At 48.4% G+C, this 18,851-nt stretch overlaps 3 protein-coding genes across 4 annotated transcripts; all 3 read left to right on the forward strand.

Annotated features, from left to right (window-relative positions):
- The first annotated feature begins 133 nt into the window (after positions 1-133).
- Positions 134-9,214, forward strand: ndufaf5 (NADH:ubiquinone oxidoreductase complex assembly factor 5). Its single transcript, XM_084929840.1, has 11 exons — positions 134-504; positions 1,963-2,003; positions 2,426-2,489; positions 3,484-3,531; positions 3,626-3,729; positions 6,783-6,822; positions 6,899-7,096; positions 7,186-7,246; positions 7,728-7,811; positions 8,717-8,799; positions 8,963-9,214. Exons 1-11 carry the CDS (start codon positions 268-270, stop codon positions 9,047-9,049), a joined length of 1,047 nt encoding a protein of 348 aa, XP_084785966.1. The 5' UTR covers positions 134-267; the 3' UTR covers positions 9,050-9,214.
- A 650-nt stretch (positions 9,215-9,864) lies between these two features.
- Positions 9,865-12,870, forward strand: LOC146384731 (uncharacterized). The gene is made up of 2 exons (XM_084929859.1): positions 9,865-9,955; positions 11,739-12,870. Exons 1-2 carry the CDS (start codon positions 9,901-9,903, stop codon positions 12,455-12,457), a joined length of 774 nt encoding a protein of 257 aa, XP_084785985.1. The 5' UTR covers positions 9,865-9,900; the 3' UTR covers positions 12,458-12,870.
- A 365-nt stretch (positions 12,871-13,235) lies between these two features.
- LOC146384732 (dynein regulatory complex subunit 4-like) lies at positions 13,236-18,763 on the forward strand. 2 transcript variants are annotated; one of them, XM_084929822.1, is made up of 11 exons: positions 13,236-13,385; positions 13,510-13,602; positions 13,895-14,092; positions 14,190-14,396; positions 14,477-14,531; positions 14,703-14,908; positions 15,596-15,763; positions 17,829-17,915; positions 17,992-18,201; positions 18,314-18,379; positions 18,454-18,763. In XM_084929822.1, exons 1-11 carry the CDS (start codon positions 13,383-13,385, stop codon positions 18,487-18,489), a joined length of 1,329 nt encoding a protein of 442 aa, XP_084785948.1. In that variant the 5' UTR covers positions 13,236-13,382; the 3' UTR covers positions 18,490-18,763. The 2 variants fall into 2 exon arrangements, with proteins under 2 accessions (XP_084785948.1, XP_084785947.1); XM_084929821.1 differs by having other exon boundaries at positions 18,314-18,763.
- Positions 18,764-18,851: the final 88 nt, after the last annotated feature.

The raw sequence follows: 18,851 nt of genomic DNA on the forward strand, positions 1-18,851 counted from the left end.
TTTATTAAATTAAATTATTAATTTAATTATCACTGTCTATATTATCACTGTTTATATATTATTTTATTTATTTGTTTCAATTTAAGTCATTTTATTTTGATCTTATTTTATTCAATTTTACTTCCGTTCTCAGGCTGTGATCCGTTTCCGGGGTTTCCGGTGAGCTCAGCTGAGGCCGGTCCGGGTTTTGGGTCTCTCCCCTCGGAGGTGACCCGGTGTGGAGGATCGGAAGTCTCCGTGTTGGTGTCTGTGAGTTTGTTCCGCGGGATGAGCGGCAGGCTGTGTCGGAGGCTCCTGCGGCTCGGCTGCCCTGCGAGCTCCGCGGGCGGCTGGAGCCGGCTCTCCGGGGCCGGTCTCAACGGGACCGGGCCACCGGGGGCCGGGCGCTCCGGGCTGTCGGGCGGAGGCCGCATGAACGTGTTCAGCAGGGAGATGAAGCAGAGGCAGAAGGACTGGGCCGCCCAGCTGCAGGACAGCCAGCAGTACGACTACCTGAGGCAGGAGGTGAGCCCGACCCACACACCTGTCCGGTTTTCTGTGTCTTTGTTTCTCCAACTTTATTTCAACAGAAACTTTAACAACAAACGCAACACACGAAGAACACGCTGCACAACTGTATTCCAAATTATAACACAGTGCAAGAGTATGTATAAGTAAACACACCGGACAGAAATACAGATTAAACGGGGGAAAGTAACACAGACACACTGAATAATTAAATAAGACATTAAAATATTACAAATATTCATGTTTTTAAAGCTTTCTTGTTGAGACAGGAACAAACTTTCTGTTTCTGTCCTGAGAGTGGACAGCTTACATTTACAGATGTGGAGTTTGATCGATGAGGGAAAAGCACGAGAGTCTTTCTCACTAAAGATGCTGCCAGAGATGAAACTAACGATATGTTTCCATAAAAGCTGAGTAAAGGCAAATGTTTCTGTATCGCTCTTCTGTCTTTGAAGGAAGCTTTAACAGGATCAAATCTATGGATGAGCTTAAATGAAATCTCCTTCACTTTGTTAGTAAGGAGGATTTTTTTGTGGCAAAGACCAAACCTTTATCCAGTCAGCGCCCTCGACAACATGAGTCCAGAAAGAAATGGAAGGAGGAACAGAGATAAAGAGACCTAATCTACAAGAGGAGAAACACATCTGACCTGAAGGAGACGCTGTCAGGACAGGGCGGGGCTTGGACAGGTGTGGGGACACTGAGATGTTACACCTGGAAGGAAGAGCCAGTGTTATTGAAGAATACCATCATTAAACCAGTTTTCAAAGAAGGGCGATTTATTCTTGTAAAGAATGTTACAGATGTTCCAAATATAACATCTTTGTGGAGAACAGTGATGTTTACAGATCAAAGAGTCTGCTGATGAAAGTTTGAGTCCAGCCACCCAAATGTGAAAAGACGTGATGAGAGAGGAAGTCCAGATAGATGCTTTTAATCCACTTTTTTGAAAGCATCATTTAGGGAACTGAAATCGATCAAATTTAAGCCACCATTGTTAGAATTGTGGTCAATTTTGTTTTTCCACAGAAAATGAAATAACAGTTTATCAACAGAGTTTCCTGTGTGCTCTGCACGCGTGTAGTTATGCATATGTCATTAGAGATGTCCTGACTGACGTGCACCACAAATGTCCTCGTCTTCCTCCTCTCCTCCTGCCTGCAGCTCCATCTTCATCCTCCACCCTCCCTCTGCACACGCTCAGACCAGGTCAGCCTCTCTGACCCTGAGCGGTCTCTCTTATGTCCATCTTCAGCTGGTCCTCAGCCTCATCAAACATCTGGATCATAGAGAATGAGATCAGAATTTGCAGCTGGGTTTGACGTCACCATCAGTGACTTCACTGAATGAATCACACGTTGTTCCTGTTGTTTTGTCTAAAGGGGGGGAAATGATTTCATTATAACAACCAGACCCAGCCACGCTGATCAGACGTCCTGTGCTGTTGGTTTGCAGGTCGGGAGTCGAGTGGCCGATCGGGTTTACGACATCGCACGGTGAGTTCATGACGAGGCAGCTGGACCCACGTTTCACACAGTTTAACCACAGAGAGACACGTCTGCTTCAAAAGTCATAGAAATCATCTGAGGAGGTCAAAGAGCAGGAAACGTTCACACAGCCAGATCACTCCAATGCAGTTTTGTTTCTATAGCAACAATCACAACAACAGTCGCCTCAAGGCGCTTTATATTGTAAGGTAGACCTACGATAATACATGCAGAGAAAAACCCAACAATCATATGACCCTCTGTGAGCAGCACTTTGGCGACAGTGGGAAGGAAAAACTCCCTTTTAACAGGAAGAAACCTCCAGCAGAACCAGGCTCAGGGAGGGGCGGGGCCATCTGCTGTGATTGGTTGGGGTGAGAGAAGGAAGACAGGATAAAAAAAAGTCACTGTTTGTCTTCCTGTCTCCTCAGGACGTTTCCTCTGGCGCTGGACATCGGCGGCGGAAGAAGTCACATCGCAGAGCATTTAAGCAAAGTACAGTGCGTGCGTGTGTGTGCGTGTGTGTGTGCGTGCGTGCGTGTGTGTGCGTGTGTGTGTGTGGCAAAGTACTTCTACGCAGTGTACCAGGGGCACGAAGAAAAGTTGTCGTACCATATGCACGAGGAGTGTGTGTGTGTGTGTGTGTGTGTGCGTGTGTGTGTGCGCAACACCCATTGGTGATCTGAGGTCACCGCTGTGACCAAATCACTACAGACGGATCGGATTTCCTGATCAGAGATGAACTGATGAGCACAGTTCAAGTTAAAGCTCTGCTGTTTCTGTTATGACGTCACACTGTTGCTCATGTTAAACACGATAAACATAAAGTCACGAGCTCAGTGTGCAGAAAAGGCCTCAGACGAGTCTTTGTTACCTCGGTAACGAGCTGATGTCGTTTAGATCTCCTTATATGGTCATCTCCACAAACTGTCTGTAGTTCACCAAAACAATCAAATAGAAAACCTGAAATCATTTTGTGAGGTTGGGAAACCAAAATAAATAAAGTTATAGAGGAACTCTTATTTATAGTTTTGGATTTGTGCGATCACAGACTGTCTGAGGAGGTTTTAGGTGAACATGAGACACAGAGTCAGCAGCTTTGACAGCTGCAGAGACGACACCACAGTAATAAAAACACTGAGAGTAAAACTGAACACAATTCAAAACTGAGATAAAACTGAACGCATAGCAGCTCCGGTACAGACGCACAGCTTTCTGGATGCTGCCCCTCTGTAGGCTTCCCAGAGTTGGTCAAGCAGCACAAAGTGGAGACAGGAGCTAAAACATTTCAGACAGAATCAGAAAAAGATGGATTATTCTGAGCTGTGAATCATGCAAAGCTGCTGTCAGAGGTAAAGAATAAAACCAGAGAGCGGGAGATGAGCAGAACGTTAAACATGAGCTCAGATGTTTGTTGCCTGTGTCTGTGTGCGCTGCACGAGTTTCACTGCTGTTATGATGAGCTCTGTGCTGACGATGTGTCCCGCAGGAGGTGGTGGAGCGTTTCTGCTTGACAGACGTTTCCCAGCAGTCTCTGGTGGGTCCTTAGACTCGTACTCAGATATCAAAGATGGGGGCAGGAGTTTGAAGCAGACTGCTGTAATTTCATATGTGAATTGTTTTCTGATCAGAGACGGAGGAGGCCGAGCGAGATCCCGACTCACTGCGTCCTGGCTGACGAGGAGTTTCTGCCGTTCAAAGAAAACACCTTCGACCTGGTAGTGAGCAGCTTGGCGTGAGTACCAGAGCTCGTTTCAGTGCAGCTCATTTCACAGCAGCTCGTTCCAGTGCAGCTCGTTTCACTGCAGCTCGTTTCAGTGCAGCTCGTTTCACTGCAGCTCGTTTCAGTGCAGCTCGTTTCAGTGCAGCTCGTTTCACTGCAGCTCGTTTCACTGCAGCTCGTTTCAGTGCAGCTCGTTTCACTGCAGCTCGTTTCAGTGCAGCTCGTTTCACAGCAGCTCGTTTCAGTGCAGCTCGTTTCACTGCAGCTCGTTTCAGTGCAGCTCGTTTCACTGCAGCTCGTTTCAGTGCAGCTCGTTTCACAGCAGCTCGTTTCAGTGCAGCTCGTTTCACAGCAGCTCGTTTCACTGCGGCTCGTTTCAGTGCGGCTCGTTTCACTGCAGCTCGTTTCAGTGCAGCTCGTTTCACAGCAGCTCGTTTCAGTGCAGCTCGTTTCAGTGCAGCTCGTTTCAGTGCAGCTCGTTTCACAGCAGCTCGTTTCACTGCAGCTCGTTTCAGTGCAGCTCGTTTCACAGCAGCTCGTTTCACTGCAGCTCGTTTCACAGCAGCTCGTTTCACAGCAGCTCGTTTCACTGCAGCTCGTTTCACAGAAAAGGTTTGAGTGACCGACTGTTTGCTGCAGTACTAACTTCAGCCACGAGATGGCGTCTGAGCTTTTTTAATGGTTTCCTACAGTAGTGTTTTATGTCAGGTTCATGTTTTCTTGTTTTTTGTGTCTTTTTTATAATTTGTGTGTCTTTGTGGTTGTTTGCAGTTTGAACCTTGTTCTAACATCTTACCTGCTCATTCTGAGTCTCTGTGCCTGTTTCACTTCCTTTCGCAGCTTTTTAATAACTTCCCTATAAAATTCAAATTCAAATTTCATTTGTCACATACACAGTCATACACAGTACGATATGCAGTGAAATGCTTACACAACTGCTCGTGACCTAAAGCAAAAAAGACTATGAATAAGATAGGAAATAAATATGAAAATTAAAAAGGGTAAATTTAACTTGGAAGGAATAAAATAAAATATAAAAATTTAAGTTGAAAATAAAATAACTGTACAACAAAATACACAGTATAGAAATATATAAGATGTATGAAGAAATATAAATATATATATACACAATAACAGCAGCTGTACAAGTATGAAATGGAAATGAAGAATATAATGACCAGTGTTGTGCAATCCACATGTGTAAGTGTCTTGTGCAGTGCAAATATGCTTAAAGTGATTAAGTGATGAAGTGAAAACAATGTCCAGAATGTCCAGTGTGTGTGTGTAAGAACCATATGTGTGGGTCAGTACTGTGTGGTGGTGTGATTGAGAGACCGTATCGCCTGCGGGAAGAAGCTCCTCCTCAGTCCCTCTGTGTTGGTCTTCAGGGAGCGGAATCGCTTTCCTGACCTCAACAGAGAGAACAGTCCGTTGTTGGGATGGCTGAGGTTCTTCACGATCTTCCTGGCCTTGGTCCAGCACCGCCTGCTGTAGACTGAGTGCAGGTCAGGGAGCTCGGAGCGGATGGTGCGCTCAGCTGACCGCACAACCCTCTGTAGAGCTCGTCTGTCCTGCATGGTGCTGTTCCCGAACCAGGTTAAGATGTTTCCCGTCAGGATGCTCTCTATGGTGCACGAGTAAAAGTTCCTGAGCACCTTGGAGGGCAGTTGGAAGTCTCTCAAGCGTCTGAGGTGGTAGAGACGCTGACAGGCCTTTTTCACCACGGTGTTGATGTGACAGGACCATGACAGGTCCTGCGCGATGTGAACTCCGAGGTATTTGAAGCTGTCCACTCTCTCCACTGGGCACTCGTTGATGACGAGGGTCTGGTAGTTCCTCTCCTGCTTAGTGCTGAAGTCCACTATCAGCTCCTTTGTCTTACTGACGTTTAGAAGGAGGTTGTTCCTCTGGCACCAGTTCTCCAGATTCCTAATCTCCTTCAGGTAGGCCGTCTCGTTGTTATCAGAGATCAGGCCCACCACGACGGTGTCGTCAGCAAACTTGATGATGGTGGTGGAGCTGGTAGTGGCCACACAGTCATATGTGTACAGAGAGTACAGCAGGGGGCTCAGAACACACCCCTGGGGGGCTCCAGTGCTGAGAGTGGTGGAGGCTGAGACATGTCCGCCCATCCTTACTGCCTGTGGTCTGCCAGTTAGGAAGTTGGAGATCCACTGACACATAGATGAGCTGAGTCCCAGGTGCTCCAGCTTGGTGGTGAGTGTGGAGGGAATTATGGTATTAAATGCAGAGCTGTAGTCTGTGAAGAGCATTTTAACATAATTCCCCCTTCTAGTGTCCAAGTGAGTGAGTGATGTGTGGAGGAGATGAGAGATGGCATCGTCTGTGGAACGATTTGGACGGTGAGCGAACTGTAGTGGGTCCAGTGTGTCTGGTAGTGAAGAAATGATGAAGTCTCTGACCAGGCGTTCAAAGCACTTCATCACTACTGAGGTGAGGGCTACAGGGCGATAGTCATTGAGAGAAGCAGGGTGGGGTTTCTTCGGGACAGGAACCATGATGGACTCTTGTGGGGGTCACCGACTGAGATAAAGAGATGTTGAATATCTCAGTGAACACAGGAGCTAGCTGGTACGTGTAGACTCTGAGGATACGACCTGGGATGCCGTCTGGTCCTGCTGCTTTCCTGGTGTTCACTCTCTTGAAGGTTCTCCTCACGTCATGCTCGGAGATGACGAGCACGTTTCTGGTGTTGGCAGTATCTTCCTGTCTGCAGCCTGTTTTTGTTTCTTTTACACTGTTTAATGTAAATGAAGTCAAATATATTAATCATGTGATTTGTGCTGATTATCTCAGTCACAGTTTGAAAAGATTAAATTCATCATATATTTTTAAATGGTTGCTAATAGAATTGAAGGACATCGTGAATAAATAATAACCGATAATCATGTCGTTAGATTTTATGTCCAGAAATGCAACGAGTGATTTTAAGGTTAAAAAAATCAAATGTATGAAATAAAGTGGGTCTAGACTGAGAGGACCAGGGTTTGTTATGAACAACATGTGTGCTCATTAAAACTGCAGCTGAGCTTCATGCTTTTCAGTCTGCACTGGATCAACGACCTGCCCGGAGCTCTCAGACAGGTGAGATGAACCTGTTGTGATACCATGACTGACTGCAGCTCGCCCGTTAACGTTTCGCTGTGCGCCGTCCTCTCAGATTCACCAGGTGCTGAAGCCGGACGGGGTGTTCATCGGAGCGATGGTGGGCGGCGAGACGCTCTACGAGCTGCGCTGTTCCCTGCAGCTGGCCGAGACGGAGCGGGAGGGCGGGTTCTCGCCCCACATCTCCCCCTACACCGCCGTCACCGACCTGGGAAACCTGCTGGGCCAAGCTGGCTTCAACATGCTCACTGTGGTGAGTCAGCGTGGCTGCATTTGTTAAACACGCAGAATGTTTAACATCAGCTCACGGTGACCTCTGACCCCTCCGCCTCTTTGTTCCAGGACATCGATGACATTCAGGTTCATTATCCAGGAATCATGGAAGTCATGACGGATTTACAAGGTACGAGCTGGGAATCATTCGTTTGAATCATGTCGTTCCTGCAACATTCAAACATGGCTCTACAGTCGTCCTCTTCACGTGGAAGCAAAGGAAAGCGAACGAGGATCTGCACCTGACAAATGAGTGCAGAGCCAGAAATGACGACTTCAGTTTGATCACAGCGACTCTCAGAGTGGTCAGCACAGAGCTTTAGGTGACCGAGTCCCAGGATGGAGGCTCGTGGAGGTCCCTGAGCGAACGTGCTGTTTTTATTCCTCCTTTCATTTACCTGCAAACAGGCTCCAAACCGAGCGGCAGAGGCTCCTCCTGAATAAGAGAGCATGTCAGGATTCGCTGTTTAAGCTAAAACAGTTTGATGACCTCACTGCGGTTTGATCCCTGAACCGGTTTCGGATCTGAAGTCATTCGTGAGGCTGTTAGTTTGAACAAACTTTCGATTAAAGGTCAAAGTTTAAAAGTGTTTGTGATGTGCTCTGTGCAGGGATGGGTGAGAGTAACTGTGCGTGGAACAGGAAGTCGCTGCTGCACAGAGACACCATCTTAGCAGCAGCAGCGATTTACAAAGGTGAGTCTGAGCTGCTGTCTGATTGGTGCTAAATGACATGTGATACACTGATGAGTATTAGTAGCGTCAGATTCACAAAATGTGTGGACTGGCCGATTTTGTTGGTACCGCCCGGTGCACGCGAGGGAATCGGTCTGCTCCATGTTCACCTCGTCTGAGCAGGAAGCCAGAAAAGGTGCACGTGTACAAACCGGAGGGATGAGGAGACGTGGTCGGGCTGAAAGGAGGAACAGAGGATGAAGAACACCTGATCACCCTTTAACCCAGGGGTGTCCAACTCCAGGCCTCGAGGGCCGGTGTCCTGCAGGGTTTAGATGTGTCCTTGATCCAACACAGCTGATTTAAACGGATAAATGACCTCCTCAGCATGTCTTGAAGTTCTCCAGAGGCCTGGTAATGAACTAATCATGTGATTCAGGTGTGTTGACCCAGGGTGAGATCTGAAACCTGCAGGACGCCGGCCCTCGAGGCCTGGAGTCCGACACCTCTGCTCTAGACCCTAACCTGACGCTAGGTGAGGGTTTAAAGGGATAAAGCACTTCTGAGCGTGAGCACAGGCAGCGGTGTAGGTAACAGCTCAGAGGTGGAGGTGTGGCCTCAGTTTGAATGAGGTTGACATTGTCCTCACGAGCACGTGCAGCACCGCGTTCTACTGACGTGAGAAGGTTCTGGGTTTGAATCTGCGTCTCTGCTAACAAACAAACTGTTATTTGTAATTAACGATAGTTGAACAAACACTGAAGCCAGTCAGAGCCGACGCTGTGTTTCTGACACTTCTGCTTTCCACTCGTGTTCTTTGCTGGCCGGCTGCTGTTTGCTCATCAGTGACGCGTCAGGCTGAAGCTTCAGTCGCAGCGCGGCGGTTCATGTGTCACTGTTTTTCTCATGTGCCTGAAATGTTTCAGAGATGTACGGCAGTGAGGACGGCTCCATCCCCGCCACCTTTGAGATCCTCTACATGATTGGCTGGAAGCCTCACGAGTCTCAGGTGAGAACACCTGACGCTCCGTGCGCTTCAGTCTGTTTCTGCTGCGTTCACGGCGGAGCGATCTCCATCTTTAGGACGTGAGCGTGGCAGAATAACAAACAGCTTCTGCTTTTAGAAAAACCTGATTTTAGTTCCATGACTTCAGCGTTTTTTTCTCTTTCAGGCCAAACCGGCGAAGCGAGGCTCGGCCACCGCGTCGTTTGGAGATTTATCAAAGACCAGCCGACCGAGCGGCACGGACCAACCGTAGAGCCTCGGAGCCGACTGTAGACGCCATGTTTAATGAAAATAAAATGTTTTAGAGGCAAGAAACATGAACTCTGATGTACAGAAGACAAATATGATGTTGTAAGAGTTTGTCTTTGACAGGAAGTTGTCTTTTAGAAATCTAAAAATAAAAGCTGACACATCTGTTCACGTGGCTGAAACTTGAGAGAAACCAAACGGTTCAAGTGGGATCGAAACACTCGAAGTCACGTTCACTCAAATATCAGACACACAGCAGCAGCTCGGCGCATGCAGACGTGTAGACGTGGTGAAGGCGAGCTGCTGAAGTCCAAACTGAGCATCCGAATGATGAAGAAAGGTGGTTAGAGTGACCGAACGTGGCACTGGTATCACTCCTGTCAGTGAGAACAGCAAGCTGAGGCTCACACTCACAGACCTGGCCAGCAGAAGATGGAGAAAGAGTTTGAGTTTTGGTCTGAAACTTTTGATCAGGGCTGTATCTGCAAATCAAAAACCTCAAGACCAGAGAGATCAGGTCGATCCCAAAACGGCGTTCATGAGGGTCGCTGCAGGGTGGAGAGCGCCAGGGCGAGTCCCGCCCACCTGCTGTTTAACTGGTCCCATTTGAAATAACTTAAGATGATAAAAATATGTAAATGAGGAACTTTAATACCTGCATATGGGTTTGGCACATAACTAGAGAAGATTTTTTAAAATAGTGTTTTAAAAACATTATTTTTGTTCAAAAATCACTCTGTGTGATGTCAGCAAATTAGGAACGAGTGTTTGCAGCCGCGCCATAAGTACCCACCCATCACTCAGAAGTTCCTCTTTCATAGAAACGCTGCTGCCGCCGCTCAGACGTCTGCAGAGATGCTGCTCTACGCCTGCCTTCTCCTGTGTGTCCACGTCTGTCGCAGCGCTGCAGGTAAGAACGCCTCCGATTACAGCTGCAACAATGTAACACTCTGTTTCCTCTGGTTATCTAAGGAAGATAAAGGCTGTTATGTTATATGACGATTATATGAAGCAGAACAAAAGGACAGAAACTGGAGTCGGTGTTAAGAGAATGAATATGAAAGTATAGACGCTGTTTCTGGAGCCGTTTGATCCACGTGCAGGTTTCACTTTATTTGCCGTTCATGTGTCTCCTCTCTGTGGGGCTCGCTGTGTTTTTAACCATGAGTCAGTCTGACTGAGAAACTGAGCCTAAACACACACACATAACCACACTTACAGGCCTGCCCTGAACCCTCGCCCGCCTCCTGCGACTCAAACGAGAACAAAACTTCCAAAATAAACTTCATGTTTTATTCACGCAGACCATAAACTCATCAGGGAGGTGTTGACTAAGCTCAGAGATCAGCAGAGCAGAACTGTCCTGTTCTCACAGACTTCTATCCATCGCCCCCGGCTGGCAGTACTAAGAATGCAGGTTTAAAAGGCTTCAGCATCCAGGCTGTAACATCTGATGAAGTGGTTCTAATTTAAAAAAGAAAAGAAACATAACTCCAGCCGTCCATTTTTCCACTGCTCACTGGGTGAGGTTGCAGGGCAGGAGTCTGAGGAGAGGAGCCAATGGAGTCAGTCCTGTGGGGCTCCGCCCATGGCCCAACTGTAGGTGGCTGGGAGATAGCAGCTAGATACAGCTGGGCAGTGGAACCAAGTTCCTGCAGTCGCCCTGGGCACGAGGCGGGGGCTGGTGTTCCTGTATCCCCTCAGAGAGTTGCTTCCCTGCAGCTCTGGGTCAGGGTCCTGACTGCTACATGCCAAATGCAGTTCAGATTACCTACGTGGAGTCACCTGGTGGGGTGGGACTCCATCGTTCTGCTGGGAGACTTCAACGCTCAGGTGGGCATTGACATAGTTGGGAGGGGCCTGTGTTCTGTTTCTGGACTTACATGCAAATCACAGTTTGTCCATAATGACCATAACGATGTCCACAGGCACTGGGAGGCCGGGGACACCTCCACTCCTGGAGGAGCTGCAGCTCACGGTGGTTTTAACCCCAGAACCATAATGACATCATCAAAGAGGCCAGCTTATACCTGCTGACTCTGACTGTGGATCACTTCACTGGCACAATTCACATAAACTTATTAAAGCAAACTAATCACATCTCATTTCTTATTATATGAGATAAATTCAGGTTGTAGGTTTTACTATGAGCTCTGTGCTGAAAGGGCGCCAGAGGACGTCTGCCAATGGTCCTTTAATACACCTGATATATCCGTGACATGCACGACTGACAAATGCAGCTGTCACAGCAGAGTCACGGAGACTGAACTAAACGACAAATCAAACAAGCATTCAGAATTTTTATTATCAGGTCAACAAGTCCAGAAAACTCAAGTCTGTCGCCTTCAGAAGCAAAATGAATAAAATGCAAATATTTAAAGTAAAGTCATTTATTTTAAACCACATCGCAGAGCCGTCCATCAGGTTCGTACGGAGCTCTGAAGGCTGCTTCCTGTCAGAGAGCAGTTTGTTGGTTCCTCAGGCTCCTGAATCTCAACAACAAAGTTTTTTATTTAAATAAAGCATAACATGAAACAACAGACTAAAGATAGACAAAGGGGAAATGTCCTTTAAATGTTTAAAAGATGAAAATAACTGGAGGGAAGGAAGGCCGGTCAGCGTGGCGTGAATCAGGAAGCATCCGATACGGATTCAGACATGTGACATCATCATTTCTGCTTTTTACTTGACAGGAATCCCCACAGTCAGCACACGGCAGCACACGGACGCTGTGCTCACCTGTCCTCGCGCTCAGGGAGATGTAACCTGGAGCCGAGCTATAAGAGGCACCCGGGTGACTCTTCTCACCGTCAGTAACGGTCACGTGAACAGCAGTTCGGAGCGCTTCGGTTCCCGTAACAACAACGAGCTGCTTATCAGGAATGTGGTAGAGTCTGATACTTCGATGTATCTGTGCAATGAGAGGAAGACAGCCTATCTGAATGTGACCACAGACCCCAGCGTGGTGGATCAAACAGTCACGGGGAGAAAGGACGACCCTGACCGGAAGGTGACGGCTGCAGGTGCTGACACAGCGCCCCCCTCAGACTTGTGGAAAGTTCCTGTTGGCGTGCTGGCAGGAGCTGCACTGGTGCTGTTGTCCATGTTGACTCTGAGACTGTGGAAAGCCGAGAAAGCAGCGAGGGACACGAGGGCGGTGCTGAGCGAGGTGGTTTACGAGGAGATCGGACACGCCGACGTGGAGCCCGGCCCAGCCCCTGAGTCCAAGGTGGAAACCCCGTACTGCTGCTCCGACGTCAGCAACCAGTCAAACACCTCCACAGCACCGACTGCTCCTCTGTACAGCAACCAGTGCAGGCCCCAACCTGAAGGACACGCCTCCGACACCTGCGTGTATCACCTTACCCAGAATCCTCTGCAGATAGAAAGCAGCTGCCAGAGCTTCTCCTGACTTCTTTAAACCAGTTATCATGGGTGAGGGGCGGGTCTGACTGAGACTCCTCCCCCCTTACTATCAAAGGACCATCACCTCCAAAAATTAACTTTCATTTAGTCAGACCTGAAGGCAGTGACTGAGACCATGAACCAATCAGGAAGCAGTTTACCGAGATCATCGCTTTCCTCAGCAACTTCTATCCAATCACAACACAGGAGCCCCTCCCACATGCCCTGGAGAGACCATTTCCATCTTTTAGATACAGTCTAATTATTTTCACGTTGCTGAATCAGTTTATGTACAACACGTCTTAAAATATGACGAACAGGCTGGAGCAGCAGATGCAGATCTTTAATATTATGTGTAAATTTATAAAAGTGATCTTTGAATAAATGATGTCAGTTTATTTCTTTAAAAGCTTGCAAGTTTTTTCTGCTTACAAATGATTCAAATAAAAATTTGTTCTCAAATTTTCTCTCAGAGGCCTAATGACCAAAAAGCATCAGTTTAAGACTTTAAATATAATTTATAAGAGAAAACTGTACAAGGCACAACACACACACACACACACACACGTGGGGTATTCATGACTTGTGGGGGCATCTAATTGACACAAAGGTTTCCCTAACCATCTAAAATGAATGCCTAACCCAAACCCTCACGCTAAAACCACATTTTTAGTCTCACAATTGGGGCTGTTGGTCCCCACAAGTATAGTAAACCTCGAATTTTTGGTCCCCACGAAGATGTTAATACCCGTACACACACACACACACACACACACACGTGATACGGTCCTGCGTTGCCATGACAGCGTCTTTTGTTGATAGTGGAGCTGAGGCTCAGATAGCTAACAGCTAACGTGTTTAACTCCAGCCGCAGTTTTCTGTCAGTATAATTAAAGTTTCCGGATCCCTGTGAGTCTGCGCAGTGCGTCACGATGGTGAGTGAAGTTTTACTTTAACCGGTGTTTTTTTCAGTCATGTTGTTGTTAGCATGTTAGCTTAGCCCTAGCCTGTTATCCCGATGAGCGGAACGTCACGCGCCTCTTACCCTTCTGTCCTCAGCCGCCGAAGGCTAAAAGCAAGAAGAAGGGCGGGAACGTGAAGTCTTCCACGGTGGTGGACGGTCTGTCCACGGAGGACATGTCCAAGGATCAGGTCAGAGCTGCTAACGGTGCTAACGTTAGCTTCTCACAGTGTGTGGAGGTGTGAGGGGGTCCATCAGGGGGTCCGCGGCCCGGCCCCACAGTCCAACACGTAACAGGCTCGATTATGATCGTAAAATAACAAGTACACTGTCCACTTCATTAGGTACACCTGTAACCTCAGCCTGAGAAAATACATTTACCTGCAACACCACAATCAGATGATGTTTGAGGCTCTGTGTATTTCCTGCAAACTGCAGTTTTAAGCGGTACGTTTCAGTGACCTGAGCGTGTCTGACCTCCAGCTGGAGGACCACATCATCCACCTCCGGGAGGAGCTGGACCGCGAGCAAGAGGAGAAGAGCTACTTCCAGCTGGAGAGAGACAAGATCCAGGCCTTCTGGGAGATCTCCAAGAGGAACCTGGACAAGACGAAGGCCGAGCTGAGGAACAGGAGCCGGGAGAGAGATGAGGCTGAGGAGCGCCACCGAGTCGAGATCGAAGTGAGCTGCACACGCGATCCTGGAGGTTTATTGTACCCTAATCCTGACTTTATCTCAACTTAATCTTAGTCCTGACCCGTCCTTGGTCACTGTCCAGGTCTATAAGCGGAAGCTGAAGCACATCCTGTCTGAGCAGCACAGCGCCATCACTGAGCTGAAGATGGAGGCCGTCTCTGCGTCCTCGCTGGTCGAGGAGAAGCACGTGCAGTCTGAGATCGCGCTCCACAGAAACGTTCAGGGTCTGCAGGCGGAGCTCACGGAGAAGAAGTTCCACACCGAGAGCCACATCAAAGCGCTGCAGCTGGTGAGCCGCTGCCCGTAAATCGATTTAACACTTGATTTTTACACCTGGACACCTCGGTGATGTCACTTCCTCCTTGACAGAAACATCAGACGGAGCTGATGGAGCTCACCAACCACTACGAGCACAGGATCAGAGGTAAGAACACCTGTGAGCTCGGCGCCGATCAGGTGACCTTTCAGCCCTGGGACGCCGATCTCCTCGTTTCCTTTCCCCCACGTGTACTAGTTCCTTCCTATTCTTTTCCCACTCCTTCCTCTCCGTTCATCTTCCTTCATAACCTCTGCTGCGGTTTCCCTCCCTGCGCAGACATCGAGGTGAAGTATCATAAGAAGACGCAGATGATGATCCAGGAGGAGAAGAAGAAGCGTCAGGTGGCGGTTGCCGAGCTCGACGAGAGGATGAAGAGTCGAGCGGCGGCTCTGATTGAGGAGCACGACCGAGCTCTGCGGAGAGTCGAGGAGCATTTCACGTCCACTCGGGAGAGACTGCTGACAGACCAGAGGACGCTCAAGGTGAGACCCGTGAGCCGGGACGGAGACTTCAAGGCTGTGACTCAGGAGGCGTGCGGTGGGTGGAGCACAGGGACACAGATTCAAGGTTTTTACACATAAAATAATATTTAGAAACTTTCATTTTCACAGACTTTGTGTTTGTTTGCAGTCCATCTCCAGCTTCAAAAGATCAAAGGTAACACAGTTGGACATGAAATAGCATTTTTACACAAGACTGAAAGTTGGCGACAGCTGGTCTGATGGAGAGTTCAAAGAGTTCACGGCTGCCTGCAGGGTTAGGGTACCGAAGAAGAGCTTAGAGTTCTTCGAGAACGATCTGCTTCGTGCGACCTGTTGGGCCGCTCACATTTCAGCAGATCGGGCAGGAATGAGGATCTCGTTTCTGAGATGTTTGACCAGAACATCTTCACAGATCTGAAACTTCTGTCCAAGCTGTCTCATTGTGACTCACTTCCTGCCGTGGATACGAGTTATATAGCAGATCTTTTTAGAGCAAGTTCTTTATGAGGTAAAATATCTTCTACGTGTTTGCTGCAGAAACTGAAATTAAAGGAAACTTGCTGTTAAATTCTGGATCCTACATTTCCCTTAATGCTGCTTTTTGTTTGGGGCTCACTGCTCGATAAAGCTGAGACCTGCCAGCGGTGCGGCCGTCTGTCTTCACGCTGTGTTTCCTGTGTTTGGTAGGAGGAGCTCACGGAGGCGCAGAAGCAGCAGGCTCGGGTGTCCCGAGAGTTCTCCAAGGCTCAGGAGGAGAACAGAAGCCTGAAGGAGGCTCTGCCGGAGGCCCAGCGGGATCTGGCTGAGCTGCACCGCCGGCTGGAGGAGCACAACCGCTGCAAGGCCCAGATGCTGGTGCGTTGCTAAAAGCTCCACCTCCCCCCACCATGGTGTTGATAGGCCCCGCCCCTGCTCCTGAGGCTGCTAGCATTACTAGAATGGCGATGCAGAGCATTTTTCCTGTTAATAACTTTATAGATTGCGGCTCATTGGGAGAAAGCACCATCAGGTCACATGGTCGTGACCTCACGCCCCTCGTTGCCCAACTGTCGCTTAGCTACGAGTTCGCAGGTGGAAGTAGTTCCAGAGGCCCGGGAAGCTCGCCCTTATCAGAGCAGAACCTGGATAACAAAACAATATTTCTGCTCATGGCTGATATCATTCAGAGGGAGACCGATCATGTGACCACAGCTTCCAGTCACAGCTCAGAATAATCCTTCTTTATCTCATCCTCTGAAACAGCTCCTCCCACTTTCAACTGACATTTAATATGGACGACCGGCATCAGTCTATTACAATAATAATAACTATTATTATTATAATAAACATAAATGTAATAAATAGAAGCAGATGAGATGAATATTAAACTAAGCCAGTGCAGAAAACAGATTCATGACCAAACAGGTGACTCAGGAACATGAAAGCTGAGCGGGAGCTTTACGCACCTGGAGGCTTCTCTTCATAAACCATCGGTTGTTTGGATCAGCAATCTCATTTAAATATGTCACACTGCAGACAAACGATGTTTGAGAGGTGAAATGAAGTTTATGGGATTCACAGAAAGTGTGCAACAGTTAATCTAAATTAGGCAGGTGCAGAAATTTGGGCACCCCAACAGAAAAATGACATCAGTATTTAGGAGATCCGACCTTGGCAGCATTAACAGCCTCTAAAGGCTTCCTGTAGCTTCCAATGAGAGTCTGGATTCTGGTTGAAGGTATTCTGGACCGTTCGTCAGCAGATCTGCTCACGTTGACTGGAATCCATGCCACCCTCAACGTTAATGAGACTCTCAGTACCGGCACTGGGCCCATGGCCCCACAGTATGATGGGACCGCCACCAAATTGTACTGTGGGTAGTGTTTCTCTTGGCCTGCTGGGTTCTGTTTCCACCATGCACGCCGCCTCCTGTTATGTCCAGAGAGCTCAATTTTAGTTTCATGAGTCACAGCAGTTTATTCCAAATTGCAGCTGGCTTTCCAGTCGTGCTGTAGCAGCATACCTCAGGCTTCTTCTGCATTACTCTCTCATACAGCATCTCTTTGTGCACAGTGACACCATCTGCAGCCAGATGGTGTTGTAGGTCTTTGGAGCTGCTCTGTGGGTTGACTGTGACCGTTGTCACCATCCTTCACCTCGGCTTATCTAAGATGTTTCCTCAGTGGAAACTGACAGCTGAAATCTCTCAGATAGCCTTTTGTATCCTTCCCCTAAACCATGATCTTGAACAGTCTTTGTTTCCAGTTGTTTGAGGCTCCCATGTTGCCACTGAGAAGATGCAAAGAGGAGAAAAACTAACCTAAAACTCCTGTTCTGTTGGATTCACCTGCATGTAGGTCAAGTGTGACTGAGCTCACCAAACAAATTCTCTGTTCCAATAAAATGGTAAAAGGCCTGTATTTGTATAGCGCCTTACTAGTCCCCAAGGACCCCAAAGCGCTTTACACATTCAGTCACACACACATTCACACACTGGTGATGGCAGCTACATTGTAGCCACAGCCACCCTGGGGCGCACTGACAGAGGCGAGGCTGCCGGATACTGGCGCCACCGGGCCCTCTGACCACCACCAGTAGGCAACGGGTGAAGTGTCTTGCCCAAGGACACAACGGCCGAGACTGTCCAAGCCGGGGCTCGAACCGGCAACCTTCCGATTTCAAGGCGAAAGGTATCGAATCAATAAAACGACAAAGGTGCCCGAATTTCTGCACCTGCCTAACTTAGATTAACTGTTGCTCACTTTGTGTAAACTTTATTTCACCTCTCAAACATCATCATGTTCGTCTGCTGTGTGACAGATTTAAATGAAATTGCTGCTCCAAACAACAGATGATGTATGAAGAAAAATCATGAAAATGATCAGAGGTGCCCGAACCTTTGCATACCACTGTAAGTAACTGATGATGTCATCGCTGACAGGAGAGCCGGGCTCAGATGAAGGTCGTGGAGAGGGAACTGAGAGATCTGACACTGGAGCACGATCTGCTGCTGCAGGCCTCTGAGAAGGTAACCCGCCCCCATCATCTCCTCTCCTGCCTCCATCCATGATCTTGACGGTTGTGACCGTGTCGGCGTCCCGCAGGTGCAGCAGGAGCGCGACGAGCTGCTGAAGAAGCAGAGGGACGCCATCATGGACGTGCAGCAGAGGAGCGAGCTGAAGGCGATGATGTTGGAGAGGAAGCTGGCAGCGCTCACCGAAACCTTGGAGAAGAAGGAGGCTCAGCTGTGCGCCGCGCTCTCGGCCTCCAGCGCCGATCCAACGGCAGCAGGCAGCGCCGCCAGCAGGCTGGAGGTAAAGATGGCGCTCGCACGTTTACAGGAGGCCAATCGTTAACACGAAGACGTGCAGATAAACGTCTCCACATCCAATTAGGTCCGAGCGCTCACATGTCTGACCTTTGTAGGCCATCGTGGAGCAGAAGCACAACACCATCGCGGCCTTAAAGGAGGACCTGGCTCAGCGGCGTAAGGTGAGCGGTAGTGGGCGGCGCACAGCTCACCTGTCAGCAGCTCAGGTGGTGACTGACCGAGCGTTTCTGTGCAGGGGTACGACGAGCAGAGGGAGGGGCTGAAGACTTGAACCTGCGCAGCAGATCCTGGAGGGACCGGCCTCCACGAACTTCCAGCAGCTCGGATTTGAAAAGAAGTTAAACTCTTTCAAAATAAAACGCATTTCCTCCTGAAGATGTGACGGACTCTGAATCGTTCCACGAAGCTTCTCCAATAATGTGGAAAGAAAATTTTATCATTTTGACTGAATATTTCTGCTGTTATTGTTTACAGGCCTCACTGCTGCTGCTGATCTACCAAAACAAACAAAATAAAACTTATTTTGGTTGGTTTTTGAATTTTTATTGGTCTGCACTGAAATGTTTGGTTCTTTTCCCTTAAAGACAAACAGCAGGGATTCACTCCGACACGAGGGCGGAGCACGAGGGCGGA

This window comes from Perissodus microlepis, chromosome 6 (genome assembly GCF_051167445.1).
Source record: "Perissodus microlepis isolate ML-2025 ecotype Zambia chromosome 6, ASM5116744v1, whole genome shotgun sequence".
Taxonomy (NCBI): Eukaryota; Metazoa; Chordata; class Actinopteri; order Cichliformes; family Cichlidae; genus Perissodus; species Perissodus microlepis.